The sequence below is a fragment of the Dipodomys merriami genome, unplaced genomic scaffold (assembly GCF_024711535.1).
Source record: "Dipodomys merriami isolate MVZ:Mamm:240054 unplaced genomic scaffold, mDipMer1.0.p SCAF_143, whole genome shotgun sequence".
NCBI lineage: Eukaryota > Metazoa > Chordata > Mammalia > Rodentia > Heteromyidae > Dipodomys > Dipodomys merriami.
Window position 1 is genome coordinate 1,146,157 of NW_027202749.1, and position 23,259 is coordinate 1,169,415.

The 23,259-nt window shown below is 65.4% G+C and overlaps 3 protein-coding genes across 14 annotated transcripts in view; 2 read left to right on the forward strand and 1 right to left on the reverse strand.

Annotated features, from left to right (window-relative positions):
* Positions 1-4,990: 4,990 nt before the first annotated feature.
* Positions 4,991-9,053, forward strand: Nicol1 (NELL2 interacting cell ontogeny regulator 1). 5 transcript variants are annotated; one of them, XM_070021599.1, is made up of 4 exons: positions 4,991-5,188; positions 7,630-7,792; positions 7,902-7,990; positions 8,949-9,053. In XM_070021599.1, the coding sequence occupies exons 2-4, from the start codon at positions 7,654-7,656 to the stop codon at positions 9,012-9,014; spliced, it is 294 nt and encodes a 97-aa protein (XP_069877700.1). In that variant the 5' UTR covers positions 4,991-5,188; positions 7,630-7,653; the 3' UTR covers positions 9,015-9,053. The 5 variants fall into 5 exon arrangements, with proteins under 5 accessions (XP_069877700.1, XP_069877697.1, XP_069877701.1 ...); XM_070021596.1 differs by lacking the exon at positions 4,991-5,188 and adding an exon at positions 5,674-5,817; XM_070021600.1 differs by lacking the exon at positions 4,991-5,188 and adding an exon at positions 6,538-6,774.
* A 2,217-nt stretch (positions 9,054-11,270) lies between these two features.
* On the forward strand, positions 11,271-18,394 carry Nat8l (N-acetyltransferase 8 like). Its single transcript, XM_070021687.1, has 3 exons — positions 11,271-11,637; positions 11,983-12,147; positions 13,885-18,394. Exons 1-3 carry the CDS (start codon positions 11,271-11,273, stop codon positions 14,250-14,252), a joined length of 900 nt encoding a protein of 299 aa, XP_069877788.1. The 3' UTR covers positions 14,253-18,394.
* Positions 18,395-19,402: 1,008 nt separating this feature from the next.
* Positions 19,403-23,259, reverse strand: part of Poln (DNA polymerase nu) — a 126,971-nt gene continuing 123,114 nt past the window's right edge. For all 8 annotated transcript variants that reach the window (XM_070021689.1, XM_070021688.1, XM_070021693.1 and 5 more), the window contains 2 exons: positions 21,381-21,442; positions 19,403-19,665 (listed from right to left, as the gene is read on the reverse strand). In XM_070021689.1, coding sequence (XP_069877790.1) covers positions 19,540-19,665; positions 21,381-21,442 — 188 coding nt within the window. In that variant the 3' untranslated portion in view covers positions 19,403-19,539. The remainder of the gene's footprint in view (positions 19,666-21,380; positions 21,443-23,259) is intronic.

The window sequence follows — 23,259 nt, forward strand, 5'->3', positions numbered from 1 at the left end:
GGGTTCGATTCCTTAGCACCACATAAGCAAAAAAATTGCCGGAAGTGGCGCTGTGGCTCAAGTGGTAGAGCGCTAACCTTGAGCTGAAGAGCTGAGGGACAGCGCCCAGGCCCAGAGTTCAGGCCCCACGACCAACCAAAAAAAAAAAAAAAAAAAGAAGAAGAAATGTGCCTATAAAAGAATGTGCTGGATGGATGGGCACAGGTGGTTCCCATCTGAAATCCACTAACCACTGCCACGCCACATACACTTGGTTGAAACTTTTGGAATGAAAGGTTCTGGACAGGAGTGGAGCCTGGCATAGACTCAAGCCCCAGGCATCCCCCAGGAGTTGGTGGAGAACTGGATTCCCTAAAAAAGACAATCTGGTCAGACTTAACCCGTTGTTCTCTGAGAAAGAGAAGTTCCAGTGTGACTGCTGCTCACCACAGTGACCCAGGGCCCAGTGGCAGGATGCCTGCCCTGTGCCCTGACAAGTCCCACCTGGGAGAGCGTCTGTCCTGCCTCCAGGCCAACTCAGGCCTGCCATTGTATACAACAACTCTTGTTTCCTCCTCTAACAAGCAGCTCAGTATCCAACCACCATGGGAACCCAGTCTGAGAGGCACAATGGAGAGGAAGCTGCCGAAGCAAGCGTTTGGAAAGGAGCAGAGATCACAGCAGGCAAAGCAGCCATGAAGATGTGTCTGCAAGGAGTCCTAAGCTGGGTTCAGCAAAGAGAGGCCGGCGCAGGTGGGCGGAGCACTTCCATAAAGCTGCCTGTGGTGGATAGATGGCTTCTGATTTAACCTCGACAACAGAATAAGGGGCTGCAAGTTCAATGAATAGTCTCTGGCCAGAGAAACAAGGTCAAACACTTAAGTTTCTTCACTTCCAGTGGTTCCTGGTATTTCCAGCTGAGTGGACATCTTTCTGTGACCAGTGGGTGCCACGCCACCTTCTGCGGAGTCTGCGTGAGAGATCGGGTTGGACAAAGAGCTTCAAGGAAGCATGCCCCCAGGAAGGGGGTGTTAGTTCAAGGCTTCCCATACACTTGGCTGCACCTTCATAGCCTCTACCTTTATTCTTACTATATTCTTCTTGGCTGTACATTCGTTGCCTTTATTCTCGTTTTGGCTATTTTTCTATTGATCCGCGAACAGAGCATGTTGTATTTTTCCAGTCCAATGGAGATGGCTTCTCTAAGTAATAAAGACTAAGACCAAAGATTAAATGTGGGCAATCCCCCAATCAATCTATCATCTGATGTGACGCTGCCTCCAGAAACTCCTACAACTTCACAAGCGGTTTTGCAGCTCACGCATAGTAAATATAGAGACTTAAAATTTCTAGATATGTCCAACAGACAAAATCAATGAACTAAACTAAGTTAGAGTTATCCCAGTAGTTTAGAGAGTTCTAAAAAGAAGGGACCTCTGATTATAAAAGAAAAAGAAAGATTCTCCCAACAGTTATGATTAAGTTTAGTCCAACTTACGTTATAGGGAATAGATGGTGGTTTCACACAAAATATAAAGTTAGTAACATATTTCCTGAACCAACCAAGAACCATTTCCTTATACAGGAGCTTATAAAGATAAAATTAGTTGGATAAAATTAAAAAGTATAATGTAAGTACAGCCCTGTCTTAGGTTTGTTAATTATTAAACATAAAAAAGGCTAAATAGATGACGTATTCTATTAAACAATATGCTAGACTTGTTTCGCACCACTTAGCTTAAACAGTTGGTGGGATAGTCATTAATTTTCATGTAATTCATCAATGCTTTGCCTTTAAAAAATTGATTACGTGCTTAAATAAACAAAGAATCTATGTCACAATCACACACTGTATAAAAATGTTAATTCTCCTCAATAAAGATACACTCAGATGCAACTCTGAGTCTGTGTCTGTTTGTCACTTCGCCAACTCCTTTGCCCACCTATCCCGAGATCCCTGTCCCATCGGTCCCAATGGTCCGGCTGAGCTGGTCCGTCACAAACCACCAGGAGGCTGAGATCTGAGGATCACATTTCAAAGGAATATGAAAGTTCATGAGACTATCTAATTACCCACCAAACAGCTGGATTAGAGCTGTGATTCAACTGGTAGATACTAGCTTTGAGTAAAAAATGTCCAGAGAGGAAGTGGTGCTGTGGCTCAGGTGATAGAGTGCTAGCCTTGAGCTGAAGAGTTGAGGGACAGCGCCCAGGCCCAGAGTTCAGGCCCCATGACCTACAAAAATAAATTTAAATAAATATTTTTTGGGGGGGTCCGGTAGTGGGGCCTGAACTCTGGGCCTGGGCGCTATCCCTCAGCTCTTCAGCTCAAGGCTAGTGCTCTACCACTTGAGCCACAGCGCCACTTCTGGCTTTTTTCTTTTTGCTTATGTGGTGCTGAGGAATCGAACCCAGGGCCTCAGGCATGCAAGGCAAACGCTCTACCACTGAGCCACCTCCCCAGCCCTAAATATATGATTTTTAAAAAAATGACCAGAGACAGTGTCATGGCCCTGAGTTCAAGCTCTAGACCAGTACGAAAAAGTGAAAATACAATGTTCAAGGGGCTGGGAAGGTGGCTCAGTGGTAGAGCGCTTGCCTTGCATGCATGAGGCCCTGGGTTCGATTCCTCAGAACCACATAAGCAGAAAAAAAAGCCGGAAGTGGCGCTGTGGCTCAAGTGGTAGAGTACTAGCCTTGAGCTGAAGAGCTGAGGGACAGTGCCCAGGCCCAGAGTTCAGGCCCCACAACCGGACCCAAAAAAAAAAAAATAAACCGAAAATACAATGTTCAAATGTATTTGGGGTCCTCTTATTCTAGAATGTCTACCAAGCCACAATATAACATTTATGAAGAAGAAAAATCTCACCATGGTCCCCTCTTATGCATTATGTTTCTCTTTGGCTTTGGTTTTGTTTTCTCAAAAGTTTAAGATGTTCTCTTCCATTGTTGTAAAAACAAAGTTTAAGCCAGGCACCAGTGGCTCACGCCTGTCATCCTAGCTACTCAGGAGGCTGAGATCTGAGGATCACAGTTCAAAGCCAGCCTGGGCAAGAAAGTCCATGAAATTCTTATCTCCAATAAACCACCAGAAAACTGGAAGTGGCTCTGTGGCTCAAGTGGTAGAGCACTGGCCTTGAGCTGAAGAGCACAGGGACAGCGCCCAGGCCCAGAGTTCAAGCCCCATGACCGACAGAATAAAAGTTGACTCACTGGACACTATGGAAAATGAACTATACACAGCTGTGGGTGGGACAGGTGGGGAAAGAGTGAAGGAAGGGGTGGCATTGTCCACAAAGAAATGTACATGACCTACGCAACGGTAACTCCCTCTATATACCATCTTTATAATAAATAAAAATAAATCACCCTCTCTGAAAAAGTAACAGTTTCCCAGTGTGGCTGCTGGTTTGGTGGCCATTCTGGGTGAAGCCACAGGCCGTGAGCTAGAGCAACAGTGTGTGCAGGTAACCATGGCAGGGGCTCAAGCCCAGCCTGTGAGGCCTGAGGTCAAGCAGATCTCTCTGGCCCTCCAGGGGGACAGGTGTGGGGAGGGTAAGCCGGGGGAATTTCTGAGGAGGAATCCTGATGAGGCAGGTCCTGCCTGAAGAGCGGGCTGACCCACACTCCACAGTGAGTTAACAAGACTGCAGGAAGATGAAACATGCAAGCCAGGCCTGTAAGCCCCGCTACTTAGGAGGCTGAGATCAGGGCAGGAAAGTCTGTGAGATCTTATCTCCAATGAACCACCAGAAAACTGGAAATGATGCTGTGGCTCAAGTGGTAAAGCACTTGCCTTGTGCTGAAGAGCTGAGGGACAGGGCCCAAGCCCACAGACTAAGCACTAGGACTGGCACACACAGGGGTTAACGGTGTAGCTTAGGTGGTGGGGAGCCTGCCTGTCATGTGCAAGGCCTTGGGTTTAATTCCCAGTATGGGAATCAATTTATAGAGTACTTTGACTTGATAACCATGAGCCATCAGCCAGCAGTTTCTTTTATCCAATCTTAACTAGTAATGCTCCTTTGCAGATCACACATTACAATTCACAGGAACACAGAGGTTGCAGAATAGAGAAGTGGGGCTCCCCCAAGCCTTGCTGAGGGCGGGCGGGCGGGCTGACAGACACTGCAGGTGCTTCCTCAGGGAGCTGTGCATTGTTCAGGGCAGAGCCGGCTATGGGCTTGCTGGATCTGGACCACACCTGCCGTGGGGAGGAGCCCTGGGCCCTGGCAGCGCTAGGCTGGGCCTTCCTCTGACGGCAGGCCCCTGTGTGCACCGTACCAAGAATTAGGCAACCCTCCCCGTTTTGGGGGGTGTTTGAATTCAAGACCTCGTTTGCTACACAGCTTCACTACCCCTTGAGTCACCGCCTCAGCCCCTCTCATGTGGGTTATTGTTTGGGATTGGGCCTCCGTGGCCAGCGCTGCCTCTCCCTGGCTGCCATGGGCTCCCAGGCAGCCTCTCTAGCGCCGGCAGCAGCAAGGGGGCCGAGGGTGCTGCGTGCCTCTTCCTAGGCACCGGGCGGCTGGACATCCTTCCTGACAGTGCATGTGCGTGCATGGCTTTGGGGGTGGCTCTCAAATGGACTCCGGGATAGCCGTGGCTGCTGTCCTGCCCTGTGGGCACTGAGTGCCCCCCGCCCCAGAGGCGTCCTGGCAGTGAGCCAGCAGCCTACTGGCTCTGCTTGTTTCTATCTTACTTTGTAAGTAGGGTTGGGAGACTGAACTGTCACCAATAAGCCAGGCACCGGTGGCTCTCGCCTGTAGTCCTAGCTACTCAGGAGGCTGAGGTCTGAGGATCGCAGTTCAAAGCCAGCCCGGCCAGGAAAGGCTGTGAGATTCTTATCTCCAATAAACCACTAGAAAACCTGCAGTGGCGCTGTGGCTCAAGTGGTAGAGCGCTCACCTTAAACTGAAGAGCTGAGGACAGCGCCCAGGCCGAGTTCAGAGTTCAAGCCCCACGACCAACCAAAAAAAGAAACAAAAAGCAATGTCGCCAGTAGTTGGAATGGGGCCTAGTTAACACAAAGCACGCTGGCCAGCAGCAGAGGGCGGCGAAGGAGAGGACCAGGCAGCGGCGGGGAAGGGCCCGGGCCGGGGCTGAGGCCTCCGGGCGGCGAAGCCCAGGGCGGTCCTGACCGAGGAGATCAGCGAGGCAAAGGCACAGCCGGCCGCCTGGGCGCGCCTGGGCGCCGGCGGGGCCGGAGGTGGGCAGAGGAGCCCGGGCACGGCGGTCCTTACTGGGCCCGGCGGGGGGGGGGGGGGGGGGGGGGGGGGGGAAGACGGCGGCGGGGGATGGGGACGGCGGGGGGGGGGCGGGGACGGGGGACGGCGGGGGGGGGACGGCGGGGGCGGGGGGACGGGGGGCGGGGGGGGACGGCGGGGGGGGCGGGGACGGGGGGCACGGCGGGGACGGGGGACGGCGGGGGCGGCGGGGGCGGGGGCACGGCGGGGGCGGCGGGGGCACGGCGGGGGCACGGCGGGGGCGGGGGCGGCGGGGGCGGGGGCGGCGGGGGCGGGGGCACGGCGGGGGCGGCGGCGGGGGCGGGGGCGGCGGGGGCGGGGGCACGGCGGGGGCGGCGGCGGCACGGCGGGGGCGGCGGGGGCGGGGGCACGGCGGGGGCGGGGGCGGCGGCACGGCGGGGGCGAGGGCGGCGGCTCCTCCCCCCGGGCTCTCCGCCGGCTCGGGCCCGCAGCCGCCCGCCAGGCCCGGGGCTCGGGCCGTGGCCCTCCCGGCCGGTGCTGCTCTCTCTCTGGTCGGCGGCGGGCCTCGCTCCGCCGCTCGGGGCGAGCGCTCTACCGCTTCAGCCACAGCGCCACTTCCGGCCTGTTGGAGGTAAGAGTCTCCGGACTCTCCTGCCTAGACTGGCTTCGAACCGCGGTACCCCGCGCCCAGCCCTCTGAGCGGCCAGGACGACAGGCACGAGCCACCGGCTCTCGTCCGTCCGACCGCGGGGGGCGGCTGCAGGTCGACCAGACAGACGGAGGGTGACCGACGGAGGCGTCCCGAGGGCGGGGCCGCGCGGCGTGGGCGTGGCGAGGGCGGAGCTTCCCTGATCCCTGGGCGGGGCCTCGCGGGGGCGGGGCTGCTCGGGCGGAGTGGGCGCGTCCCTGGGCGGGGCCTCGCGGGGGCGGGGCTGCTCGGGCGGAGTGGGCGCGTCCCTGGGCGGGGCCTCGCGGGGGCGGGGCTGCTCGGGCGGAGTGGGCGCGTCCCTGGGCGGGGCCTCGCGGGGGCGGGGCTGCTCGGGCGGAGTGGGCGCGTCCCTGGGCGGGGCCTCGCGGGAGGCGGGGCTGCCCGGACGGAGTGGGCGCGTCCCTGGGCGGGGCCTCGCGGGAGGCGGGGCTGCTCGGGCGGAGTGGGCGCGTCCCTGGGCGGGGCCTCGCGGGGGGCGGGGCTGCTCGGGCGGAGTGGGCGCGTCCCTGGGCGGGGCCTCGCGGGGGCGGGGCTGCCCGGACGGAGTGGGCGCGTCCCTGGGCGGGGCCTCGCGGGAGGCGGGGCTGCTCGGGCGGAGTGGGCGGGGCTGCTCCGCAGCACGGAGGTGCGGGCGGAGGCCGCCGCGCCCCAACCGCGGCTCGGGTTCTTCTTCTCCAGCTGGGTCCCGCGCTCGCGCTCTCTCTCTCTTTCTCTGTCTTGGTCTCTGTCTCTCCCCTCGCTCCCTAGATTGGCCTCAGAACCTCAAATCTCCTCACCGCAGTCGCCCGCACAGCTGGGGCTGCGGTTCGCCCCCGCACCCAGCTCACGACCCTGCTCTCTGAGACGAGGACTCGCTGGGCGGCCGCGGGGCGGGGCGAGGTGCGGGGAGGGGGGTGGGAGGAGGGGGCGGGGCAGTGCGGCGTGGGGTGCGGGCTGCGGCCCCCCCTGGCCGGTCACCCGGCCGTGACCCCCCCGCATCCGGGCGTGGCAGCTTCCCCGCGGTCGCGGTTCACCGGAGAACCCGAGAGCGGCTCCATCCCACGGGCCCCGCGTCGGGAGCGGGACTCGGGCGCCCCGAGTCCCAGGGACGGACCCGGCCGCTGCGGCCCCTCGGTTCGTCCCGCCGGCTCCCGGGAGGCGCGGGCTCGGCGGCCGGGCCGCCTTTGTCTGCGCCGCAGCCCCGGGGCGGGGTGCGGGGGGCCCCGCGCGGTGGCGTCTGCGGGCACGGCGCGCGCGGCCCCCGGGTTTCCATGACGACGACGTCCGGCCCGGGCGGGGTCGGCCCGCGCGTGCGCGTGCGCTGCGGCCCCGCGCGTCGTCTCGAGGCGCGGGCGCTGCTGGTCGCGGCGTCTGAACCGCGGTAAGGGCGGGGCGAGCCGGTGGGTTCTCGAAGCCGGGGTGCGGCGGGGTGAGGTCGCGGGCCGGGCTGTGTGCGGGCCGGGCATCGAACCCCGGACGGTGAAGCGGCGCGGGGGACCGCGGGCCGGGGTGGGCGGGGCCGCGGCGGGTGGGTGGGGCCGGGGCCCGGGCTCCGGGGCCGCGGTGGGTGGGTGGGGCCGGGGTCCGCGGGCCCGGGAAGGGAGCCGGGCTCGGGGCTGGGGCCCGCGAGGGGAGCGGGGGCCGTGGTGGGTGGGTGGGGCCGGGGCCCGGGTCTGCGGGCCCGGCGGGGCCCAGCCCGGCGTCGGTGGCCCGGGCCGACCCCCCGGCCCGCGGCTGACCCCGCACTCGCCGCAGGGCGGCCCCGCCTCCTCCTCGGCCATGGCGCCCCCGCCCGCGAGCCGCTCCCGGCTGCCGCCGCCGCCGCCGCCGCTGCTGCTGCTCGTGCTGAGCCTGGCGCTGCTGGGCGCCCGCGCGGAGCCCGCCGCCGCCGCCGCCGGGAGCGCCGTCCCCGCGCAGAGTAGGTGCCGGGGAGGGCGGGCCGGGCGGGCCGGGCTCTGCTCCGGAGGACCGGCCCTGGCGTCCCCGGGGCGCGGGGAGGTCGCGTGATGCTGGTTGCGTCCCCGCAGGCCGCCCGTGCGTGGACTGCCACGCGTTCGAGTTCATGCAGCGCGCTCTGCAGGACCTTCGCAAGACGGCCTACAGCCTGGACGCGCGGGTGAGAGCCCATCCTTCGGGGTCAGCCAGGGGGACAGCCAGAGGTCAGCCAAGGAGACAGCCAGGGGAACAGGCAGGGGTCAGCCTGGGGGATGGCCAGGGTCAGCCTGGGGGACAGGCAGGGGCCAGCCTGGGGGCCAGCCTGGGCGCCAAGCAGGGGTCAGCCTGGGGGATGGCCAGGGTCAGCCTGGGGGAGAGCCTGGGGGACAAGCAGGGACTGCCCCAGCCCAGTCTGTGGGTTTGGGCCTGGCCCAGTCAGTGGGTTCAAGTCTGGCCCAGTCTGTGGGTTCAAGTCTGGCCCATCCCTGTAGCTCAAGTTTAGCTCCTGCGTGGTCCTGAAAATTGCATAGCAGACCTGGTCCTCCAGGGGCGGGCAGCCCCGTGCAGGACCCCCAGGTAGGGACCTAGTCCAGAGTCTGAGAGGAAACTGAGGCAAAAAGAAGGCGGGGCTGGAGTAAGGCGTGACAGGCCTTGTGGGGAGGCGCTGGGAGGGACCCGTTTGTCCGCCAGAACCCCTAAACCAGACGAGCACAGATGCCTTTGGCCTAGCATGTTGTCTCCCACAAGGGTATTCTCTTTCCTGGAAGAGAATCCTGCAAGGGGAGAGGTCTCCCAGGAGCCAGTGTCCCCCGCCCAAGTGGGAGGGCCTGGCCCCGCCCCCACAGTCGGGAATGGGTCTGGAATGGGGCCTAGGGAAGAGCAGCCCCCACTCCGCCCCAGCGATTGCAGGCCTTGAGGGGCCTGAGCAGATGGGAGCTGCAAGAAGCTGGGAGTTAGTGGGTGGTTAGGTAGGAATGGGGCAGGCAGGGGCTGCTCTGGGGAAATCAAGGCAGTGAGGATGAAAGGTGGAGTGGTCATCCCAGCAGGCTGTGCAGGGTGGGGTGGAGAAGCCAGCTGCAGGCCCCGGGGTGGACAGCAGGGGCCGTTCCCCACCCTCACAGCCTTCTTTTGCTTTGCAGACGGAGACTCTCCTGCTCCAGGCTGAGCGCAGGGCGCTTTGTGCCTGCTGGCCTGCTGGGCGCTGAGGCCCAGTCCTGCTCCCTGTCAATAAACACCTGCCGGCATGCCTGTGTCCTGCCTCCTGCTCTGCCCCTGCCCCCTGCGCCCCCAGGAGTCTTTGGTGGAGCCCCCGCACCCCCCAGGAGTCTTTGGTGGAGCCCCTCTCTGGACCTTGGTTCTCCCAGCTGTTGCAGGGGGAGGGGGGCCTTCAGCAGCCGTCCCAAAGAAGCACTGAGGCCGAGAGTGGACACTGTATGTCCAGCCACCTCACGGACCTACGGGCACGGGGTGCCCGGGGACTGCTGTGTGGTGTGTGGTGGTGTACCGTGGGGCCGTGGTGTCCTGCTCCTGGGCTGCCCTGACTGGAAGCCAGCGAGCGTAGAACTGGCCGGACTCTGCCGAGTCCCAAGTTGAGTCTCCAGGACTTCTCTCCACGGTGGGGGGCTGGCGGACAGGGCTGGGGGCAGGCAGTGGTGAGCGAAGGTTCTTCCAGGATGGGGAGCCCTGACTGCCCCCACGGACGTGCGGATTCGCTCGGCCCCGGGCGCGACCCTTGTCCTTGGTGGGGCTTGGGCCTGGGCCTGCCCCTGAGCTTCCTCACCCCGCCACCTCGAGCCACAGCTCCACTTCCGGTCTCCTGGTTCATTGGAGATGAGTCTCCCAGCCTCTCCTTACCCCATCTGGCTTTGAACGCGATCCTCCGTGGCAGCCTCCGCGTGAGCCCGGCTCCAGCCCCGTATTTGCTGAGTGTCTTGGGAGGTGAAATCCAAGTTTCCACGGAAAAGTCCGAAGGGGCCGGGCTCCCGGTGTCCACGCTGGGCTGGGCCCGGCGCGCGGACGGAGGCAGATGCCCACCGCACGCGGCGGGCGGCGATCCGAGGGGACACCGCGGCCGAGCCGGGCCTGACCTCCGCGCCCGCGGCCTCGGGACCCGGGGAGGGCGGGACGGGCGTGGGAGCCCGTGGGAGGCGCGCGGGCCAGGCTGAGGCACCTCCCCCGGCTGCACCACGGCGCCCCGCACCCGACCGCAGCGGCCCGGGAAGGGTCTTGGGGAAGCAGCTGCCCCAGGGCGAGCGGGACTTGGGGGCCGCGGGAGGCGGAGGCCGCCGGCAGAGGGCGTCCGGCCGTCGAGGAAACCGGGGCGGGCGCGGGCCGGGCTGGTCCCTGGGGGGCGCCCAGGCCCCGGGCCGGCGGTGCGGGCAGAGGGGTGGCCCGCAGCCCGGCGGGGGCGGCGCCCCGCTGGGTCCCCGGGCCCGAGGGGAGGACTCGCTCCCCTCCCTGCGCCCCTAGCCTCGCTGCTGGGCGCCCCACGCGCCCCGCCGTCCGCACCCCGGGCAGGGCCGCCCTCCCCGCACCCGGAGCCCCCCCGGCAGACCCCCCTCGCCCCCGCATCCCCCCCCGCGCACACGTGAGGCGCTGCTCGGGCCGCGGGGGAGTCGCACATGCCCGGAGCGGACCCCCGTGCCCCGCGCCCGCCCACTGCGTCTGCACGTCGGGATGGCGGGGACCACGGGCCCGCTGCACCTGCACCGAGGCCCTGGGGCGCATGCGCCGGCCGCGGCGGGCGGGGTCCGGCCGGGACGGGTCCCCGGGCCCGGAGCCCCCCGCGTCCGCCGGCCGCGCGGACCCGGGCCGGGGTCCGGAGGAGGGGGCGCCGCTGCGGGGCGCGGGTGACGTGGGCAGCGCCGCGGGCGCGGCCCCTTCTCTTCCGGCCCGGGCCGCGGGTCCCGGGGACGCGGGCCGGGAGCGCGGCCTCCCCGGGGCCCCGGCCGGGCGCCCATGCAGACAAAGGGTCGGGAGCTGGAGCCGCTTCCGCGCCCGCGCCGGGGCGGGGCGGGGGGCGTCCGCGGCAGCGCCCCGCCGGGTGGGCCCGGGAGCCGCTCCGAACCGGACCCGGCCGGGCCGCCCCGTCGCGCCCCGCGCCGCCCCGCGCCCGCGCGGGCCCCGGCGGGCCGCCCCCCGCGCGGCGCTGGCGCGTGCGGCCGGGCGGCGCGGGGGCGGCGGCGCTCCCGCCCCCGAGATCACATGGTGACCCTCGGCAGCCAATGCAGTGGACGCTAGGACCCTGCGGGACCCCGGGCGCCGCGACCGCACCGGCGCCGCCGCATTATAAATACTTCTCCAAAATGCGGCGCAGCTCCCTGCGCGCGCCCCGGCCGCCCGCCGCCTCCGCCCCGCGCCCCTGAGCCGCCGCCGCCGCCGCCGCCGCCGCCCCTGCCCTGGGCCCGGGCCGTGCCCGCCGCCCCGGCCCGCGTCCCCGCGCCGCGCCGCCCGCCGGGTGCATGCATTGCGGGCCTCCCGACATGGTCTGCGAGACGAAGATCGTGGCCGCGGAGGAGCGCGAGGCGCTGCCGGGGCCCGGGAGGGGCGCGCTGCGCGCCGCCGCCGGCGCCGGGTGGCCCCCGCTGCCCGCCGCGCCGGCCCCGGCCGCCGCGCCGCCTCCCGCGCCGGGCCCGCAGCCCCGGGGCGGCGCGGGGCCCGCGGGGCCGCCGGCGGGGCGCGGCGTGTGCATCCGCGAGTTCCGCGCCGCCGAGCAGGAGGCCGCGCGCCGCATCTTCTACGACGGCATCCTGGAGCGCATCCCCAACACGGCGTTCCGCGGCCTGCGGCAGCGCCCGCGCGCGCAGCTGCTCTGCGCCCTGCTGGCCGGTCAGTGCCGGGCCCGCGCGCGCCGGGGACCCGGGGCCGGGCGGCCGCGCGTGGGAACCGCGGCGCGGGGGGGGGGCGGGCCGGGGCCGCGGGGACGGCGTGACGGGGCGCCGGGGAGGGAGCGCGCCCCGCGGGGGAGCCCGGCGACCCCCCCAAGGTCACCGGCCGCGGGCCCGGGCTGCGGAGGGCTCGGCGGGCTCCGGGCTCGCTCGGGCCCGGGCGGAGGGCTGCGTGGGGCGGGCGGGAAGTTCGGGTCGGTGGGCGCTGCCGCCCGCGGGGGAGACGCCCGGGCCCGGGCCGGCGCCGCGCCGCCGCTCACCGCGCTCCTCGCCCGCCCGCCCGCAGTGCTGTGCTTCGCCGCCACCCGCTCCCTGCTGCTGGCCGGGCTGGTGCCCGCCGGGCTGCTGGCGCTGCGCTACTACTACAGCCGCAAGGTGATCCTGGCGTACCTGGAGTGCGCGCTGCACACCGACATGGCCGACATCGAGCAGTACTACATGAAGCCTCCCGGTGAGCCGGCGCCCTCCCCCCGGCCCCCGCCCCGCAGCGCCCCCGGGCCGGCCAGCGGGGCGCCCCCGATCAAGGCGGGGGTCTCCGTGGGCTGCGTCCTCTCGGCTCTGGTTTGGTCAGAGCCGCCTGGCCGCGCCGCACGCACTATTGGGACCTTTGCTGGCACCCACTGGGCAGAAGAAGAGGCCCTACCTGGCACCGCGCCTTGCCCCCCTTCCTGTGCCGGAGGTCAGCCCAGAGAGCCCTGCGGGGCAGGGCGGAGGGACTGTGGGGAGCAGGGGACGCCGTGCGCGGGCCTGGCCTCATGTTCGGCCTCTCCTTCCTGCCTGCTCTCTGGGCCCCGTCGTGAACCACAGGGTTTTGTCCAGGACGGCTGGCACCTGGCACCTGCTCTAGCGCAGCCAGCCTCATCCTCTGTCCCAAGCTGGGTCTTCGGAGCCCGAGGTGGAGGCATCAGGGCCGTGGAGAGTAAGACGGCCCTGGGTCGGTGCAGGGCAAGGGCACGGCCAGCTGTGCTGCTGCCGCATCAGCCCTGCTCCCCGGCACAACCGGACTTGGAGCCTGTCCTTTTCCTGGACTCCTCCCCAAACCTGAACACAGCCTCCCAGACCCAGCCTCTGAGATTCCCTTGCTTCTCAAGGCTCTGCTCAGGAGGGGAGGGGGCTCGGGGAGAGAGGATGGCTGAAGATCCCCAAAGACTCCGTGAAGGGAATTAGTCCTGGCTTGTTCTTCCCGGGACGTCTGCCGGTCTGCGGGAAGACCCGCAGGGCAGGGCCGACCAAGGCTTGGTGAAAGTGTGGGAGAGCACCACAGGAAAATGGAGACGCGGGGGCATGTCAAGGCCACGGGCGCCGGGCGCTGCCCTCGCTCCTGTTTTCCTCTGTATGTGGGGTGGGAGCAGGCTGAACTCTGGCCAGCTGGGAGGCTGGCTGGTAGGAAGGGGGCTGGCCTAGGGACTCCCCTCAGGTCCGGGGCGGGGGGACTGGCAGCGGCTTCTCCTCTGCTGGTGGAGGGTGGGTGTCTGGGGTCTTCAGTGCTCCTCAGTCACCTGAAGAAGTTAACAGACCTCTTCACAGAGCCAGCAGGATGTGGGGGACCCCTCCCCTGGGTGGTGGAGGCAAGATGGGAGGTGAGGAGCCGGAGCTGAGCCTGTGTGGGAAGTCTGGCCCTTGAAGCGGTGTGTGTGGCGTTCCCTAGGGCAGGGCGTGCACCTGGCCCTCAGCCTCTAGACCTCCTCACCAGGGATGGCAGATTTGCTTCACGGCCTCCTTTTTCAGGCCTCCCCTCCCTGCCCAGCCTGTCTCCTGCCCCCCATGAGACAGGTTGACTGTGCCCTTCTGCCCTGGAGAGACTCCCTGTGGGGCCCCAGTGCCCGCAGGGACTTGGAAGCATCCCCTGGCCCCTGAGCCCGCGGCGAGGATCCTGAGGAGTGCCATGGCCAGGTGGCGCAGCCTTGGCCAGGGCTGCCTGTGGCCTTCCCCGTTTGGTCAGGGATGTGGCATGGTTTCTGGTCTTAGGGGAGGGGCCCTGGCAGGCAGCTGGGGAGCTGTGTGTCCAGGCCGAGACAGCAGGGAGGTTCTTTGCTGGGCTTTCTTTTTCTTGGCTGGGGGGCCCAGAGGAGGAGGTAGCTCCCTGGGGGGAGGTGTGTCCCTTGAGGGCCGGCAGATGGGGCGTCGTTCGGATACCTTGGTCAGTGGCCGGCCGCAGCGGCTGACCCCGGCTGCCCTCTCCTCGCAGGCTCCTGTTTCTGGGTGGCTGTGCTCGACGGCAATGTGGTGGGCATTGTGGCCGCACGGGCCCACGAGGAGGACAACACCGTGGAGCTGCTCCGCATGTCCGTGGACTCCCGCTTCCGTGGCAAGGGCATCGCCAAGGCGCTGGGCCGGAAGGTGCTGGAGTTTGCCGTGGTGCACAACTACTCTGCCGTGGTGCTGGGCACCACCGCTGTGAAGGTGGCCGCCCACAAGCTGTATGAGTCCCTGGGCTTCAGACACATGGGCTCGAGTGACCACTACGTGCTGCCTGGCATGACCCTCTCGCTGGCCGAGCGCCTTTTCTTCCAGGTTCGCTACCACCGCTACCGCCTGCAGCTACGCGAGGAGTGACCACCACCGCCCGCCTGCCCGCCCGCCACCGCCCGTCCGCCCGCCGCCCTGTCCGCCCTGTCTGCCTGTGCCCGCCCGCCCGCCCAGCGAGGCCCTGCTTCGAGATGCTCACCTTGGCGTTTGTGTTGGGTTTTCCTTCTCCAGCATCATGCGGTTGGCCGGCTGGTTCTGGGGGTCCCAGGGCTGCTGCTCACCTGCGCCACGGTGGTGGGGTGTGTGGACTGCCGGGGCCCTGCACCCTTCCTGGCCTGTCCGGGTGGCTCACCACTGCCTTGCAGAGTGGCACTGTGGGCCACCTAAACTGTCCACCAAGCTGCCCGGCCTGCCTCCACCCAAAGAGGCCTAGCCCTACTCCCACACACAGGACCCCTGCTTCAGAGCACAGCCAGGCTGTGGTACCACCATTGGTCCTCGGAAGTGTGGCCTGCCGGGCTGGCCAGTCACTGCCCCGTGGGAGCTGAGCTGGCCGCGGGCCCCACTCTGCTCTGTGCATGCTGAGGATGTGGCCTGGCCGCAGCATGCCGCATGCCCCCGCCCCCCCCCCCCCGCCCCCCTGCTCTGCCGTCCTGCCCAGACTGGACCCGGAACCAAGGCTGGTGCGCACCTTGCCCAGCCTCAGCTCACTAGAGGGCCTGCCCCGTGCCTACCCTGCCTGCTCTTTGGTGGGGCCTGCACTACCCCTGCTGCCCCGGTTCTGTCCACTCCTGCTTTGCTTTGACATCATCTCATTTTCGCCTCCTTTTGCCCACTGCCCCCGCTCCCGCCCCGGGCTTGGCTGACTTGATACTTCTGACTTGGCACCAGGTGTGGTTCCCATAGCAACCCATTGCACAGGATGGCAGGGTCCATGGGGAGGGCCCCTCCCCAGGGCCTGCTAGTCCAGGTGGCCCCTCCCAGCTGCCCAGAGGCCCTCCCGCCTCCTGCCGGGTACTGGGGTCTGCCCTGTGAATCTTATTAGCCAGGCTGCTGCAAGCCACAGCTCATCCCAGCCTGAGACCAACCCATTTTCTAATAAGTTACTTAGACAGAATAGCACTCTGCATGACTTTAACTCTTGGGACAAAACGGTAGTTTGAACCTTCAGACACACCTCTGTGTGGTGCTAGCACATGCACTGTCTCAGGCCCCGTGTGATGGGGTGGGTGGCCAGGTGGGTGGAGGGAGACCTTGATTTAGCATCATTTCCCCTCCAAAGTGTCCACTGGGCCTGTGAGGCCCCAGGCTGCCCTTCCAGCCCCAGGCCTGAGGGGGCCTGGGAGTCTCAGAGCCTTGGGAGGAACAGGACCGGGCCGTGGGGTGGGTCCTGCCCAGCGCCGTGTAACTGGCCTCTCTGTGGGGGCCAGTCTGGGTGTGAGGTGACTGGGACTGGGAGAGGAGGGCAGGTGGCTGGCAGTGCCCGAATGGCCAGTGGGCCCTGGGCCTGGCTCTGGGGGCAGGGGGGGGGATTAAGGGCCTGCCAGGCTCTTTCTGTGGGAGGGGGTTTGCGTCAGGAAGAGCAGGCCACGGAGCTGGGTCCTTGACATCTAGGCCGTGTTAAAAAGAGGAGCTTCGGGAATAAATTGGTGGGCTGGGCCCAGCACCGGAGGGGCCTTTTGTGCTGTTAGCTGTTTGCAGAGCCCTGTACAGACCCCGCTCCCCTGTACATTCTCCCTGGTGGCACCCGGTCCCCACTCGGGGATGGGAGTTTTGTAGACTGTACAGAAATTGGCACCCTATTTTCTTGCAGCTCTCAGATTTTGTTAATCTGGATTATACAGACAGACGTAAAGTGTTTTAGCAAAATGGAAAACAAACAGTCGTGCCTTTTTCCTCTTTCTGTTTGGTTTTGGCTCGGGGCTGGTCTTAGCTGCCCCGGGGCAGGAGGCTGGGCGGGTCCAAGTGGGAGGTGGGGCTGGTTGGGTGCCCCCCCCCCCCAGTCTTCAGACCCTGCGCCTTCCTGGGGATGGGGCTTCTGACCCATCCGTGCTTCCTGGACAGGAAACCCAGTCCTGGTGGCACAGAGGGTTGTGGGGGGATGCAATCTTCTCGGCCTGGCACCTGTGTGCCCACGGAGATGTTGCTAGCTATGTGGCCCAGCAGGTGGAGGAGCGCTTGCTGGACCCCTGAGCATTTTCTGCCACCCTTTTGTTGCTGCCAGGTGGGGAAGGCAGGTGTTCCTGAGCCATGCCAGGTGGGCCTCTGCAGACCAGCGTGCGGCTCAGCGTGGCTATGGGAGGTTTAGCCCCTGGCTAAAGGCCTGGACACGCGGGTGGGCGGGTCCGCGCTTACCGCCTCTCGTGCACTGACATGAATTTCGTGTTTGTAGAGATTCTGTTCTTTCTACCTCTGTGGGTTTCTCCGGGGCCTGGCAGCCACTTCCCTGGGTTGGACGGCTTATCGTCCCCCCTCCACCCCCCTCCCTTGGGCCTCCACCCGCCTTGGTGGGTAGTACTCACACTCAGCCTGGTGAGGCCAGCTGAGACCTGCCCCGGGCAGGGTCTAGGACTTCCACAAGTCCTTCTGGCTGTTTAGAAGACTGTTTTGAGAGTGGGAAGGGTTCCAGAATTTCAGTGTTTGGTGAGGCTGTCGTGCAGAGGTGTGCAGCGGCTTCTCTCTGCCCAGGCCTTCTGTGCTTCAGACCACCAGCCCAAGAGAATGCTACTGGGGATTGACTGGCTCATGTGTGCTGGGGCCCTGTGCTCTGGCCTTTGGCAGGGCCAGGAGAGGCCCTGGGGCCATCACAGCCGCTTTCCCATGCTGCTCCTGCTCCCACCCCCATGCCTGGTCTTCCTCTCCCCCCTCCCCCCCCCCCGGGCCCTGGGAGCTGGGCAGCAATGGAGAGAAGGGTCAGCCTGGCCAAAGGGTTGACAACAGGCCCTGGGAGGAGGTGTAGGCGTCAAGGCCCTGCAGTCCAGGGCAGCCCTGCCCTGCCCTGCCCTGGTGTCCTGCCCAGGTCCAGAGGAAGCAGGCCGGGGAACCCTGAGCCTTCTGTTCCAAGGGCCCGATGGGCCAGGCTTGTTCCTGGCCATGCTGCCCTGTCCCACCTGCCCCAGGGAACGCCAGTCCACGCCCCCAGGGCTGTGCCGGTGGCTTGGGGACAAGTGCGGAGGCTTCTGGGGGGCAAGCGGCTCCTGACCCAGGGGTCACTGACGGCTCCACAGAGGTGACCCCTGTGCCGAGGGCCCATTACTGCTGCTGCCCCGCCTTGCTGGGCAGAAGCAGCTTCTGGAGTCCATCCTGGGCTCTGCCACGGTGTCCCAGCTAGTGGCTGTGGGTGGTGTTTGGGGGTGTGGGGTGACCCTGGGACACACCACCCTTAGGTGCTGCCTGCATTGTTTCCAGAAGGAGCAGTGTCCACATCTGGGTCTGGGTGGAGGGTGAGCCCTGACTTAACACTGTTGGATGTATTTTTTAAAACAGCAATAATTAGCCATTCTAAAGAAGGGTATCCGTGTGTGTGTGTGTGTGTGTGTGTGTGTGTGTGCGCGCATGTGTAAGCATTTGTACTGAGTTGTGACTACATGCATGTCTGAGCATTTGTGCACGTGAACACACACGCAAGGAGTGTACATGCTAGCACATGCATGTGACCATGTATGTATATACTGGTGGCTGATGTGTGTGGGAGCATGTGTGCATGTGTGGTCACACGTGTGTGTGGACCACAGCCAGTGTATATATGTGTGGCATGTCCGTGTGTGTGTGTGTGTGTGTGTGAGAGAGTGTGTGTGGCTGTGGAGAGGCATGGTAGGAAGAGCCTCTGCTTGGGGAGGCCCTTGGTAGACAGAGCAGGGTTCTACCTTTGTCCCTGGCTGTACCCACCCCTCCTTGTGAATGTAGCACAGCCCACCAGGCTGGCTAGCCCTGCTGGCCCTTGTCCCTCCACCTCCCACCCCTGTGGCCAGCAGGCCGGCTGGAGGCTCCCTGCACCCGCGCTGGTTGGGTGGGTGGGGTGGCCTCACTGTTGTGGTTTGTTCCTGAAGCCGTACCGTGAGCCCATGGTGGGGGTAGGGTGTCCCGAGACCCTAGGATGTGCCAAACCTGCCCCGAGGGCCAAGCAACGGGCTGAGTTCCCAAGGAGACAGGTCGGGCCTGAGCGGGTGTGCGCCCGCCTGCACGGCCCCCAATGCTGCTGTTTTTCAATAAAACCAGAGTTGAAGGAACCTGGCTCTGTGCTTCTTCAAGGTGCCTTTTAGAGACTTGGAAGCTCCTGTGCGCTGGCCGGGCTGGTGTCTGGAGCAGAAGAGCCTCCTGCCTGGCCTGGGCTGAGTGGGACTGGCAGCCCTGTGCTCCTCACGTGTGGGGGCTCATGGGTGAGAGCCAGGCTGGTGAGTGGAGGTTGGCTCTGCTTTGGGCTCTCAGGCCCAGCACATTCCCCGACCCCTAGCTTTTGGGCACCCAAATTCTTGGCTGAGTTGATCCCACCCTGCTGTAGGTGGGGATGCCCTGGCCACCAGGTCTGGCTGCTCTGTCCCATCCTGGGTCCCCGAGGGACTGGCACTGGGGCCGGTGGCACCTACCCCTCTCCTGCACTTGCAGTGCCTGCGTGTCCGGTGTTGCTGTCCTGAAGGCACTGGCTCTACCACTGAGGGGTGAGGCCCAGCCCCCCAGCCGCGTGCCGTGGGGGCGGGGAGCCCAGTGTTTACAAAGGAGAGAGGAGGGGGCTTGGCTTGTTTCAGGCAGCCGTGGGCCAGAAAGGGGACCAGGCTGTGGAGTGGTGTCAGGGGCAGCGGGTGTCTGTCAGGCTGTGGTGCAGGAAGCTGGCCTTGATGGGCACCATTCTCCCCTCACCCTGGATGGCTCTCCTGGTACCTGTCTGTCCTGCATGGCATCTGCAGGGATCCCCCTTTGGCATTCCCTCCTGACAGGGTGAGAAGCAGCACTCAGGCAGTGAAGGAGTTGGGCTGTGTCTCTGGGGTTTGGGAACAGCGCGGCTGAAGTACATGTCTGTCAGCTGCTGAGGCCTGAGTGGAGCCCGGCTGCCTTACACCAGTCCACCCCGCGCTGTCAGATGCTGGCCTCCACCGTGCTGCCTGTGTTTGGGGCAGGAAAGCACAGGGCCTGACTGGAGACTCAGATTTGGGGGCAGCAGGTCCAGCCCCACTTCTGACTCCCCTCTGGTGGTTGGCTGTGTGTGTCAGCCACCTGGGAACAAAGCCACTTGCACAGGGTTGACTTTTCAGACATTTACTCCAGGGGATGAGCCAGCTGTCCTTGTCACAGAGGGTCCGTGTGGCAGGCACTGCCTGGAGCCTCACAAGTGGGAGTCCACTGCGGGCCCAAACCGCAAACCACCGTTCTCCGCGCACTACTTCCCGGGGCTAGGCACAGAGTGAGTTATCAGTGGCTGGGCGGTGGCTGGGTCCAGGGCCTCCTGTAGTGGGGAGAGGTCTCCCCATGAGCGGCCGGTACTCAGGCTCACCTGCAGAGGGACCTGTGGATGGATGGCAGCTAGAGGTGAACGTTGGGTCTCGGCCAGCTGTGCCCCCGGCTCCCAGATCCACACAGGAGTGCACAGGTGCACAGACATGTCTGCCACGGCTCTGGCAGCCCTTCCATAGACAGACCAGCCATCACACAGGTGCACACAAACAGGCCACCACACAGGTGCACATGCACACACACACAATGACAGGCACCACACAGGTGCACACGTGCACACTCACAACGGACAGGCACCACACGGGTGCACACACACACAATGACAGGCACCACACGGGTGCACACATGCGCACACATGACAGGACACCACACGGGTGCACACGTGCACACACAACGGACAGGCCACCACACGGGTGCACACGTGCACACTCACAACGGACAGGCACCACACGGGTGCACACGTGTGCACACATGTGCACACATGACAGGCCACTATACGGGTGCACACGTGCACACTCACAACAGACAGGCACCACACGGGTGCACACGTGTGCACACATGACAGGCCACTATATGGGTGCACACATGTGCACACTCACAATGGACAGGCACCACATGGGTGCACACGTGTGCACACACAATGGACAGGCCACCACATGGGTGCACACGTGTGCACACACAATGGACAGGCACCACACGGGTGCACACATGCACACACAATGGACAGGCCACCACATGGGTACACATGTGCACACACAATGGACAGGCCACCACACAGGTACACACATGTGCACACACAATGGACCAGCCACCACACGGGTACACACATGCATACTCATGCATAACAGACCTGCCACCACATGGGCACACACACACACAAATGCACAACAGCTCTGCCACCACATGGGTACACACACATGCACAACAGACCAGCCACCACAGGAGTGCACGCACATGCACACGCAGACACACTGTACCCGACAGGCTGTCCTGGTAGAACCCCTGCTGAGTCATAGGGTGTCTGAGTGTGCATGTGTGTGCAGCTGGGGAGGTGTCCCTGGGTAGAGGTGTGTCTTGGGATGATGGCCTACGGGTCTGTGCTGGAGTGGAGCCCGGAGGTGGAAGAGCTCTCCTGGGGGCCTGGTCCCAAGTGGGCTCCTTACCAAGGCCTCAGGAGGAGCCCACATAGCTGCCTCTCAACAGGAGGCACTGGGCACAACGGCAGCCCTTCTCCTGAGGTGGCTCCAGCCCTGCTTCTCTGCCCACAGAGTCCTGTCCCTGTGCAAAGCACACAGGCTGCCTTGGGCCCCCGGGGGAGGCCTGCCCGTCTCTGCGGCCTGTCCTGTGCTCTTAGGACACCTTGGCCGGGCCCTCCCGAGTAATGGGGCAGTCCCCCTGGGAGGCTAGGAGACACCGGGGCCCCCATCCCTCCCCGGCCTGAAGATCCCACACCAACCACACCAGGTCTCTCCCTGGTCAGGGCCAGAGCAACCTCCAAGCACAGCTGGCCAAGCAGCAGTGGCAGCCCAGTGCAGCCCACCAGCGGTGGGCCTCAGGGCAGGGGCTGGGCCAGCGGAGTGGCTGGTGGGAGCAGTGGACACTCGTGGGTTTTCAAAGGACGACAGTCAAGCTGGCCGGGAAAGGGCTCCTTGGCAGGGTGCCCGGCACAGGGGTGGGATCTGTTTGTCCTTGCTGCCCGTCCATCCCACCCTGAGTGGCTCTGGCTGAGTGCTGGAGTGGGCGGTGACCGCTTAGCGACCCACTCACCTGCAGCTGCAGCTCCAGGGCCCGCACCTGCCACAAGGACTCCATGGTGGTCCTGACAAGAGCTAGGACAGGAAGACGGACACTCAGCCTGGGCGGCACAGGCCAGGCTCCCGGTCTCCAGGGCCCAGGGCTGAGCACAGGAGGACACAGTCTGAGCCTGCCCTGGCTGGTCATGCTGCTTGCGTGCCAACCCTGTTCACAAGGGCACCATGGCCAGGAGGCTGGCTTCTCGGTCTTCCCACACATCCACAGCTGCTTCAGAGCCTGTGGCCACATCTGTGGTCCAGAATGGCCTCACAAGCCCCTGAGCACCACACCGCGCTGCGCTGTCCCCACCCACTGGGCTCTGCCCCCACCTGGGCTCTGCCCCCACCTGGGCTCTGCCCCCACCCACCTGGGCTCTGCCCCCACCTGGGCTCTGCCCCCACCCACCTGGGCTCTGCCCCCACCCACCTGGGCTCTGCCCCCACCTGAGCTCTGCCCCCACCTGAGCTCTGCCCCCACCTGGGCTCTGCCCCCACCTGGGCTCTGCCCCCACCCACCTGGGCTCTGCCCCCACCCACCTGGGCTCTGCCCCCACCTGGGCTCTGCCCCCACCTGGGCTCTGCCCCCACCCACCTGGGCTCTGCCCCCACCTGAGCTCTGCCCCCACCTGGGCTCTGCCCCCACCTGAGCTCTGCCCCCACCCACCTGAGCTCTGCCCCCACCCACCTGGGCTCTGCCCCCACCCACCTGGGCTCTGCCCCCACCTGAGCTCTGCCCCCACCTGAGCTCTGCCCCCACCTGGGCTCTGCCCCCACCTGGGCTCTGCCCCCACCTGAGCTCTGCCCCCACCTGGGCTCTGCCCCCACCTGAGCTCTGCCCCCACCCACCTGGGCTCTGCCCCCACCCACCTGGGCTCTGCCCCCACCTGAGCTCTGCCCCCACCTGAGCTCTGCCCCCACCTGGGCTCTGCCCCCACCCACCTGGGCTCTGCCCCCACCCACCTGGGCTCTGCCCCCACCTGGGCTCTGCCCCCACCTGAGCTCTGCCCCCACCTGAGCTCTGCCCCCACCTGGGCTCTGCCCCCACCTGGGCTCTGCCCCCACCTGAGCTCTGCCCCCACCTGAGCTCTGCCCCCACCTGGGCTCTGCCCCCACCTGGGCTCTGCCCCCACCCACCTGGGCTCTGCCCCCACCCACCTGGGCTCTGCCCCCACCTGGGCTCTGCCCCCACCTGAGCTCTGCCCCCACCTGGGCTCTGCCCCCACCTGAGCTCTGCCCCCACCTGGGCTCTGCCCCCACCTGAGCTCTGCCCCCACCCACCTGGGCTCTGCCCCCACCTGGGCTCTGCCCCCACCTGAGCTCTGTTCCCACCTGGGCTCTGCCCCCACCCACCTGGGCTCTGCCCCCACCCACCTGGGCTCTGCCCCCACCTGGGCTCTGCCCCCACCTGAGCTCTGTTCCCACCTGGGCTCTGCCCCCACCCACCTGGGCTCTGCCCCCACCCACCTGGGCTCTGCCCCCACCTGGGCTCTGCCCCCACCTGAGCTCTGTTCCCACCTGGGCTCTGCCCCCACCCACCTGGGCTCTGCCCCCACCCACCTGGGCTCTGCCCCCACCTGAGCTCTGCCCCCACCTGGGCTCTGCCCCCACCCACCTGGGCTCTGCCCCCACCCACTGGGCTCTGCCCCCACCCACCTGGGCTCTGCCCCCACCCACCTGGGCTCTGCCCCCACCCACCTGGGCTCTGCCCCCACCTGAGCTCTGCCCCCACCTGGGCTCTGCCCCCACCTGAGCTCTGCCCCCACCTGGGCTCTGCCCCCACCTGGGCTCTGCCCCCACCTGGGCTCTGCCCCCACCCACCTGGGCTCTGCCCCCACCCACCTGAGCTCTGCCCC

What these genes read in the sequence shown, in the direction of transcription:
- Nicol1 (XM_070021599.1), top strand. Translation starts at nt 7,654, where the DNA reads ATGGCGCCCCCGCCCGCGAGCCGCTCCCGGCTGCCGCCGCCGCCGCCG. An exon ending in GAGCGCCGTCCCCGCGCAGA is followed by an intron (nt 7,793 to 7,901) that starts GTAGGTGCCGGG and finishes GCGTCCCCGCAG; the next exon opens with GCCGCCCGTGCGTGGACTGC. An exon ending in CCTACAGCCTGGACGCGCGG is followed by an intron (nt 7,991 to 8,948) that starts GTGAGAGCCCAT and finishes TTTGCTTTGCAG; the next exon opens with ACGGAGACTCTCCTGCTCCA.
- Nat8l (XM_070021687.1), top strand. Translation starts at nt 11,271, where the DNA reads ATGCATTGCGGGCCTCCCGACATGGTCTGCGAGACGAAGATCGTGGCC. An exon ending in GCTCTGCGCCCTGCTGGCCG is followed by an intron (nt 11,638 to 11,982) that starts GTCAGTGCCGGG and finishes GCCCGCCCGCAG; the next exon opens with TGCTGTGCTTCGCCGCCACC. An exon ending in GTACTACATGAAGCCTCCCG is followed by an intron (nt 12,148 to 13,884) that starts GTGAGCCGGCGC and finishes CTCTCCTCGCAG; the next exon opens with GCTCCTGTTTCTGGGTGGCT.